The sequence below is a fragment of the Erinaceus europaeus genome, unplaced genomic scaffold (assembly GCF_950295315.1).
Source record: "Erinaceus europaeus unplaced genomic scaffold, mEriEur2.1 scaffold_277, whole genome shotgun sequence".
Lineage (NCBI taxonomy): Eukaryota > Metazoa > Chordata > Mammalia > Eulipotyphla > Erinaceidae > Erinaceus > Erinaceus europaeus.
Window position 1 is genome coordinate 158329 of NW_026647971.1, and position 9786 is coordinate 168114.

General features: G+C 55.7%; 1 protein-coding gene across 4 annotated transcripts in view; it reads right to left on the minus strand.

Moving 5' to 3' along the window:
* The window catches only part of EZH2 (enhancer of zeste 2 polycomb repressive complex 2 subunit), a 43087-nt gene extending 35725 nt beyond the window's left edge, over nt 1-7362 (minus strand). For all 4 annotated transcript variants that reach the window (XM_060184573.1, XM_060184572.1, XM_060184571.1 and 1 more), the window contains exon 1: nt 7216-7362. In XM_060184573.1, the coding sequence (XP_060040556.1) occupies nt 7216-7355 (140 nt within the window). In that variant the 5' untranslated portion in view covers nt 7356-7362. The remainder of the gene's footprint in view (nt 1-7215) is intronic.
* Nucleotides 7363-9786: the final 2424 nt, after the last annotated feature.

Genomic DNA, 9786 nt, shown 5'->3' on the forward strand with positions numbered 1-9786 from the left:
GTTGGGGGAAATATACACCTTAAAGTAGAAGTGCCAATAGTCTTCAGTGACTCAGTATGAGCAGCAAATACGTGGAAGGACAAAAAAGAAAAAGACACCATATAGGGGGGGAGTTGGGCAGTAGCACAGCGGGTTAAACGCAGGTAGCGCAAAGCTCAAGGACCAGCGGAAGGATCCAGGTTTGAGCCCCCGGATCCCCACTTGCAGGTGGGATTGCTTCAAAGACAGCGAACAGGTCTGCAGGTGTCTATCTCTGTCCTTCTCTGTCTTCCCCTCCTCTCTCCTTTTCTCTCTGTCCTATCCAACACAACATCAATAACAATAATAACTACAACAATAAAACAACGGCAACAAAAAAGAAATAAGTGAATCTTAAACAAAAAAGACACTATAAAGAACCTAATCAAATAGTTTCTAGTTAGACCTAGCTACCCTCCTCACCTACTTCCTATTTCACACCCCTCAATCACTCTAAGTCCAACCTCGGCAGATGAAGTAAGGACTACAGACGCTGGGTAAGGGCAAGAGACTGGCACACTTTAATGAGGGCTCTTCTTGCCGGGCTAGCTTCGCGGGCGGTGGAGAGAGACGACCAGGGACTCATGGCTGAGTGGTACGCAGTTCAGTCTTTATTCATGTGGAACGCAGCGCAATCTAAACTATCTCTAATCACAATCCTGTCCTTATATATCCTGAGGCAGAAGAGTCAGGTCTGAAGAGGACGTAAGTAGGATAGGGGGGTGGGGAGGAGGAAAAAGCGTGCAAAACAATGAGGATTAAACCAATGCCCTGGAGGGAGGGCGGTGCTTAGTTAACAGTGGTTATGTAAATAGAATGCAGTGTTAAGCAGGGGGGATTAAACCAATGAAACAGAAGGGGTCTTAAAAGCAGAATTTAAAAGCAGACCAACACTTCTGGTCACTACCAGGCCACCCCATCATCCAGGTCCTAGTCAGGGAATCCTGGGATTCCCACAGACATGATGGGCTGAGAACCCTAACAGATCCCTCTCTCTACCATCACTGGTCATCTCCTTCAGGGACAACATTCCCCTGATCCAGCTTTCTAGTCCTATTCCCAACTCTGACACGTCTTCCCAGACAATTCCTTTAGCCCACCAGCATGTTTAGCTATTGGGCTCAGGCAAACATTAGTAAAGTCATGGGCCCCATGGAATAGACCTAAAATCCATCTACTAGCTCCTCCAACATTAAGACCCCAAATTCCGTCTGCTCTATTCTTACCTTTAGGTTCCTGACTATTAAACCATTTATTCTGCTTGATATCTTAATGCTTTTCAGCCACCAAGTTGCAGACGCTGCCATGACGCCAACCTGACTTCCCTGGGCAGATGACCTCACACCAATGTATCCTGGAATCTCACCTCCCCAGAGCCCTGCCCCACTAGGGAAAGACAGAGACAGGCTGGGGGTGTGGATTGACTGAACTCAGACCTTCCACCCTCTGCTCTCCATAAAGAATTCTGGTTCGCCATGTCAGTAAGAGTAGTCTGAATCCAGCTCTCCCGTATAGCTACACGTCCCAGAAAGGAAAGGGAAGAGTGACCAGGTGCTGTGAGATAAGCTTTCTTCTCCAGCTGAGCTCTATTTTCAAGTTTATTCTTTGAAAGGTAGGGGAACAGGTTATTTTTTTTGTTTCTTAACATTGAAAAAAAAACAAAAATTCTCCTCTATACTCCCAAATTCTCTTGGACAAATCACACATTTGAATTTGTCCTTGTATTTCATGGTTTACGAAATAGGGAGTGTCAACAAGGGCAACAAAAGGGAATAAATAAATATTTTTTAAAAACTTAAAAAAAAAAGAGTGTGTGTGTGTGTGTGTGGTGGCAAATCTGGTTGAGTCCACATTACCATGAGCAAGGACCGAGGTTTGAGCCCCAGCTGCCCCCCCGCAGGGGAGACATCTCACAAATGAGGGAGGGCTATAGGTGTTATTGTTCTCTATCCTCTATCTCCCCTTCCTCTCTCAATTTCTGTCTTGTCAAATAAAATGGGGAGGAGGGCATCTTATACAGTATTTGTGATTAAAAGCAAACAAATCGTTTTTGCTTTAATTTTTTTTTTAATTGGACAGAGACAGCCAGAAATCGAGAGGGAGGTGGAAGAGTGGGAGAGAGACACCTGCAGCCCTGCTTCACCACTCGCAAAGCTCTCCCCCTGCAGGCGGGGGACCTGGGGCTCAAACCTGGGTCCTTGTACATTGAAACATATCCACTCAACTAGGTGTGTCACCACCTGGCCCCAACAAATTGTATATAAAAGGGATAGACTGAAAAAAAAAAAAAAAGGTTTTTCTGGCCTTTTATAATTCTCATTAAAGGGCAGGAGTAGATAGCATAAAGGTTATGCAAAGTGACTCTCATCCCTAAGGCTCCAAAGTCCCAGTTCAATCCCCTGCACCACCATGAGCCAGAGCTGAGCAGTGCTCTGGTAAAAAACGTAAATAAATAGGGAGTCGCTTCACAGGCGGTGAAGCAGGTCTGCAGGTGTCTGTCTTTCTCTCCCCCTCTCTGTCTTCCTCTCCTCTCTCCATTTCCCTCTGTCCTATCCAACAACGATGACATCAATAGCTACAATGGTAAAACAACAGGGGCAACAAAAGGGAATAAATATTAAAAAAATATATAATTCTCATTAAAGGATTATATGGCAACTAGAGTTATCTGCTTTTTTTAAAAAAGATTTTTTTATTTAATTGTTATTAGATAGAAACAGAGAGAAACTGAGGGAGGGGAGAGAGACAGAGAGACACCTGCAGCCCTGCTTCATCATTCGTGAAGCTCTCCCCCCACCCCACCCCCCCGCAGGTGGGGACCAGGGGCTTGAACCTGGGTTCTTGCGCACTGTAATGTGTGTGCACTTAACCAGGTGTGCCACCACCTGGCGCCGTTATCTGCTTTTAAGTACAACTTTCTGACTGGCCTAAATTCACTCTTCTTTGAGGCTGGTGGCTTTAACAGCCCAGGAGGCTGGGAGTGTCGCCCCCCACCCCCCCACGGCAGAGCCTGGGCGAGTCTTCAGTGCCCAGACCCGTCCCCTCACCCAGGAGGGACTCCGAGTGCATCCCTGGACCCGTGCCATCCCAACTGTTTCCCACTGAGTGCAGGACTTGGTGGCATTAGCACATCTGCAGTACTGCTCGAATAAGCCTGGCCCTTCACGGCAGGTCTTCACACACCCCCCAAGACACTAGGTCCAGCTCCTCCCCACCCCTGGGTGACACTTGTCTCCATGACGCCTGTTCTGCACCCCCCCCCCCCCCCCGCAATACACACAGAGGCTTCAGGTCTCCTTCCTCAGTGTCTGGCCTACTTCATTCAGCAGGTTTTAGGGTTCAGAGTGCCACACATGTGCCCACCCCTTCAGTGGCTGAATGACGGACCACTGTGCGTGTGCTTGGTCCCGCTGACCCTGTCAGTAACATATGAAACAGTAAGAAAGAAGCACCGTCGAGATGACCGTCGTCACAGTGAAAAGCTAACCAGCCAGATCCATGAACCTGGCAAAGAGCCGACACTGGATGCCACTTCAAGTGTCACTTCTGCAGCGGCAGGAGGCGCCAGCCTGCGCCTGTCACGTGTGGAGAGGACCCAGGACAACAGTGGCTGTTCCCTTCCGTCTCCAATGGAAAGCCTGTTTCACATGATTCCACTCAACCAGCGTGCTGGCTGATCCTAGATGTCTTTCCGTGTCAAAGGTGTACTTCTAGGAACCAGAACCCATGTGCAAGGCCCTGGGTTCGAGCCACAGCACACCACCACACAGGAGCACCAGGGAAGGCTCTCTGAGCTCCAGAGCTGGTGGAGCAGTGCTACAGCGTCTCCTGCTCTTAAAACAAAAAACAGGGAGTCGGGCGGTAGCACAGCGGGTTAAGCGCATGTGGCACAAAGCGCAAGGACCAGTGTGTGGATCCTGGTTCCAGCCCCCGGCTCCCCACCTGCAGGGGAGTCACAACAGATGAAGCAGGTCTCCAGGTGCCTTTCTCTCCCCCACTCTGTCTTCCCCTCCTCTTTCCATTTCTCTCTGTCCTATCCAACAATGATGACGTCAATAACAACAATAACTATAAGGGCAACAAAAGGAAATAAATAATAAATATTAAAAAAAAAAAAAACAGAATAGAAATCAGGCCAGGGGTAGACAGCATAATGGATATGCAGAGACTCTCATGCCTGAGGCTCCAAAGTCCCAGGTTCAACCCCCTGCACCACAATAAGCCAGAGTTGAGCAGGGCTTTGGTTAAAAAAAAAAAAAAAGGAAAATCAGGCCAGGGGACTGCCCAGCAGTACGCCCCTTACTCAATGCCCTGGGTTCAATCCCCCACCCCACCCCACCCCACTGAAAAGTTTTGCTTTACTTCAAACACTTTCTCCCCACATTCCTGGTCCAGGGGTCAACCGGGATATCAAATCAAGCAGACACTGCCTGCCAGGTACCAGAGGATCCGTGAAGCTTCTCTCACACCCTGGATGCCCATGGTGTGTGATGACTAGGAGAAGTGGCGACGTTCCCTCTCAGGGAGGAAAAGCACCTTTCACACTTCCTCAGACCTGGGGGGAACACACCCTGCCTGTTGCCTTAGGGAGCCCCTTCATTCATCCCGCCTCCGTGTGAGCCCTCAGCCTGAGCAGGACGCCAGGGCCACGGCCACCAGGGCAGCAGGCCCGACAGACAGACAAAGCAGGGTCCCAGCTCTAGACTACAGAGCACCCCCCCTCCAAGAAGTAAACAAGTGATGACAGCACAATTTGATACCGTGGGATAATCTACATGGAGACAAAGCCCAGGGGGGCTGGGGGGGGGGATCCTTGGTCCGCCTGGGAAGCTTCTAGAAGGGTTAGCTAACCTCTCCTCTCCCGCTCGCCTCCAAACTAAAGCTCTAACAACGCCCAGACAGACTCCACACATGATCACTGGCATCAGTCCCCCCCCCACATATCATTTCTAAAGACCCCCCAGAAGGCAAGCCTCACGGGAGCCTCCCGCTCGGGCTTCTGAAAAGCCACAGATCAGATCAACTTCCTCAGCCGCTGTGTGTGTGGACCCAGGTAGACTCATCCAGGCCACCCCTGCAGGGGGAGAGACCTTGGTGTCACTCTGGGGACAGGCCTGACATGCTGAGCAGGAGGGAGGGACGCTGGGCAGGGCGGGCGTGAGGCCACGAGCTCATCCCCCCCATCAGGCAAAACCAACAAGTGCCTTCACCCCCTTGGACTAAAGACTAAAAGACGACGCTCTCAGACTCAGCCAGGTTAAGAAAAAGGTCAAGCGAAATCTTGACATCAGCCCCCCCCACCAAAGACCTTTTAGAAAGCCCCCCAAGAAAGAAACAAAGAGAGTAATTATCAGGTACGCCAGACACAAGGGGGGAATTCTTTTTTTTTTTTTCTTATCCTCAAAGATCCAAATCTCAGCCAACATCTGCCTAAGTAGCTGTCTCACAACAGATGACCAGCCCACTGTGCTGAGACAGTTTCACAGCTTCCTCGACAGCAGCTCGGTGAACCCATGCCCAGGCAGGGAGCCCCGGGAAGGCTGGTTCCTGGTGCCCTGCCCCACCAGACGCAGGCGGTGAGTACCTTCCCCCGAGCCTTTCTTTGTCTGCGGTTTTTTGTGTTTTTTTTTTTTTTCTGACTCCATCCTTGTTTCCCACACAAAACTAGAATTCCTGGCGCAATGCACCCTCGAAATGACATTCCCGCAGGTGTGTGTGTCCCCTACTCCCACCGTGCCCAGGAGAACAGCCCCCCACCCCAAGCCAAACGCGCGTGTATTTGGCTCTAAGTTTCCCTCCAGTATGTTCATTTTCTGACCAATAAATCCGCCCGGTGCGCCAACGAAGACGCCTGATGTTTTCGTCCTCAATAGGAACATGCGGCTTGTATTTAGGAAGAGCTGGTGGGCAATAAACTCAGGCTCCCCCCACCAGGAGACATGGGGAGCACCAGTACTGGCCACACTTTCTAGATGTGCCCTTGGGGGGGAGGTGTGGACACGCTTGGAAGTGACTCTAGTAGCGCTTCAAAGTCAACCAGGGAGTGAAAACATTGTTTTGTCTTTTTTTTTTTTTTAACCCCAAAGTACCAAAGGCTCGGGTCCCTTCCCCCCCCCCCACCCCCGCCCCCGCCCCCGCCTTTCTTTTCTTTTTTTTAACCAGGGCACTACTCAGCTCTGGTTCATGGCGGTGCAGGGGACTGAACCTGGGACTTTGGAGCCTCAAGGCACAAGTGTCTCTTTGCATAACCATTGTGCTATATATCTACCCTTGTCCTTTTTTTTCTTCTTCTTCTTTCTCCCTTTCCAAATGAACCTGGTGAGAAAAAGAAAGCCCATCTCCACTTCCACCCCCATGCTGGGCTTGCAAACTGGGGTGCCCACACCCCATCTTTCCAGATCCCTCCGAGGCTATTATCCGAGGGGAAGCCCCCACCTGCACCCCCACCCCCACGCCGGGTGACAGGCGACTTCCGCGAGCACCTGTCGCCCTTCCCAGAAGCGGGACCCAACTTTGGCCCAAACTGCTTGAAATCCTTCTTTCTTTTCTTATCTTTCCTTTCCCTTAAGCGGAAACTCGCCGCCGGGCGCGCTTTCACCAAGTTTCTCTCCCCGAATCGCGCGCTTCTCCGCCGTCCCCACCCCCCAGCCCCCCGCTTGTTCTGCAGGCAGCGGCTCCGGGGCGCGGGGTTTTGGGGGCGCGGTGCACGGAGCGGGGAGAAGCCGTGCCAGCCAGCCCAGGCCACGCGATGGGGGACAGCCCCCCCTCCCCCCCGGCTTTCAACTTAACCCGGGGCTCCCCCCGGGACCTGCTCGTGCCAGCGGGTACGGGGGCGGGGGCGCCCCGAGGGCGCGGAGGCGGGTCTGGGGGTGTCAGCCGCAGCGGGGGCGCCGGACCCCTCCCCGCGCCCAGCCCCCGACAGCGCCGGCCTTTGTCTGCCGAGCGCACTCGGCGAGCTTCCCCCAACTTGTGCGCGGGGGGACCCCGACGCGCCACACAAAGGAGGGGCCCCGGGCCGGGACCCCAGCACCCCCGGCGCCTCGGGACCCCCGGGCGCCCCTCCTCCCCGCGAGGCTCGGTCCCCCGTCCCGGCTCGAGGGGTGCGGCTCCCCCCGCGCGGCTCCGAGGGCTCCCGACAGCCCGGCCCGGACAGCGCGCCCCGGCCGCCGGGGACGTCCGCCACCCCCGCCGCCTTACCTGCGCCCCGCGCCCCTGCCCGCGCCACCCCCGCGCGCCGCCGCCTCCTCCTCCGCCGCCCCGGCCCCGCCGCCGTCTGCGCCCCGGTGGGTGTCGGGCGCTCCCGGCCCGGGCGCCAAAGCCGGCAGCCCAATCGCCATCGCTTTTATTTGGCCCCCCCGTCGCAACCAAGCGCCGCCCCGATTGGCGGGCCGCGGCTCGGCCTCTCGACCAATCAGGGCGCCCGCCGGGCTCGCAGGCGCGCTCCCGGGCCCGGGCTGGAGGCGCGTGAGCGTGCGCGCGGCGGGAGGGGGAGGGGGAGGGGGAGGGCGCGGGGCCGCGGCGCGAGCGGGAGCGACCGTGCCGGCTCTTTGTTCTCGCGCCGGAGCGCCCGGGCCTCGCGAGGCCGCGCGCGGGGGGTTGGGGGCTGGGGGCGGGCCGCGCACTGGCGGGAACCGGCGGGGGCGGACCGCGCGCTTGGCGGGAACGGCGCCCGCCTCGGAGTTCCCTGCGGGGGCGGGGCGCGGCCCGCAGCCAAGTTGCGGCCGGTTCAAACTCGGCTGCTAACGGCCGAGACGGCCCGCGCGCCAGGGGCCCTGATCCGGGGGTGCGGGGATTCCCCCCGGGTTAGCTCGGTGCATTTGGAGGGGATCTCAGCTCGGTGCATTTGGGGGAACCTCAGCTCGGTGCATTTGGGGGAACCTCTGCTCCGTGCATTTGGGGGAACCTCTGCTCCGTGCATCTGGGAGAACCTCAGCTCGGTGCATTTGGGGGAACCTCTGCTCCGTGCATTTGGGGGAACCTCTGCTCCGTGCTCTGGGAGAATCTCAGCTCGGTGCATTTGGGGGGACCCCCCAGGGTTAGCTCGGTGCATTTAGGGGAGCCTCAGCTCGGTGCATTTATGGGGACCCTCCAGGGTTAGCTCGGTGCACTTAGCGGGCACACCCACGGATAGCTCCGTGCATCTGGGGGAGACCTCTGATCTGTGCATCTGGGGGACCTCTGTGCATCTGGGAGACCTCCGATCTGTGCATCTGGGAGACCTCCGATCTGTGCATCTGGGGGACCTCCGATCTGTGCATGTGGGGGACCTCTGATCTGTGCATCTGGGGGACCTCTGATCTGTGCATCTGGGAGACCACTGATCTGTGCATCTGGGGGACCTCTGATCTGTGCATCTGGGGGTCCTCTGATCTGTGCATCTGGGAGACCTCTGATCTGTGCATCTGGGGGACCTCTGATCTGTGCATCTGGGGGGACCTCTGATCTGTGCATCTGGGGGGACCTCTGATCTGTACATCTGGGGGGACCTCTGATCTGTGCATCTGGGGGACCTCTGATCTGTGCATCTGGGGGACCTCTGATCTGTGCATCTGGGAGACCTCTGATCTGTGCATCTGGGGGACCTCTGATCTGTGCATCTGGGGGACCTCTGATCTGTGCATCTGGGAGACCACTGATCTGTGCATCTGGGGGACCTCTGATCTGTGCATCTGGGGGTCCTCTGATCTGTGCATCTGGGGGACCTCTGATCTGTGCATCTGGGGGGACCTCTGATCTGTGCATCTGGGGGACCTCTGATCTGTGCATCTGGGGGGACCTCTGATCTGTACATCTGGGGGGACCTCTGATCTGTGCATCTGGGGGACCTCTGATCTGTGCATCTGGGAGACCTCTGATCTGTGCATCTGGGGGACCTCTGATCTGTGCATCTGGGGGAGACCTCTGATCTGTGCATCTGGGAGACCTCTGATCTGTGCATCTGGGGGACCTCTGATCTGTGCATCTGGGGGAGACCTCTGATCTGTGCATCTGGGGACCTCTGATCTGTGCATCTGGGGGAGACCTCTGATCTGTGCATCTGGGGGACCTCTGACCTGTGCATCTGGGGGAGACCTCTGATCTGTGCATCTGGGGGACCTCTGATCTGTGCATCTGGGAGACCACTGATCTGTGCATCTGGGGGACCTCTGATCTGTGCATCTGGGGGGACCTCTGATCTGTGCATCTGGGGGACCTCTGATCTGTGCATCTGGGGGACCTCTGATCTGTGCATCTGGGGGACCTCTGATCTGTGCATCTGGGAGACCACTGATCTGTGCATCTGGGGGACCTCTGATCTGTGCATCTGGGGGACCTCTGATCTGTGCATCTGGGGGACCTCTGATCTGTGCATCTGGGGGACCTCTGATCTGTGCATCTGGGAGACCACTGATCTGTGCATCTGGGGGACCTCTGATCTGTGCATCTGGGAGACCACTGATCTGTGCATCTGGGGGACCTCTGATCTGTGCATCTGGGGGGACCTCTGATCTGTGCATCTGGGAGACCACTGATCTGTGCATCTGGGGGTCCTCTGATCTGTGCATCTGGGAGACCTCTGATCTGTGCATCTGGGGGACCTCTGATCTGTGCATCTGGGGGGACCTCTGATCTGTGCATCTGGGGGGACCTCTGATCTGTACATCTGGGGGGACCTCTGATCTGTGCATCTGGGGGACCTCTGATCTGTGCATCTGGGGGAGACCTCTGATCTGTGCATCTGGGAGACCTCTGATCTGTGCATCTGGGGGACCTCTGATCTGTGCATCT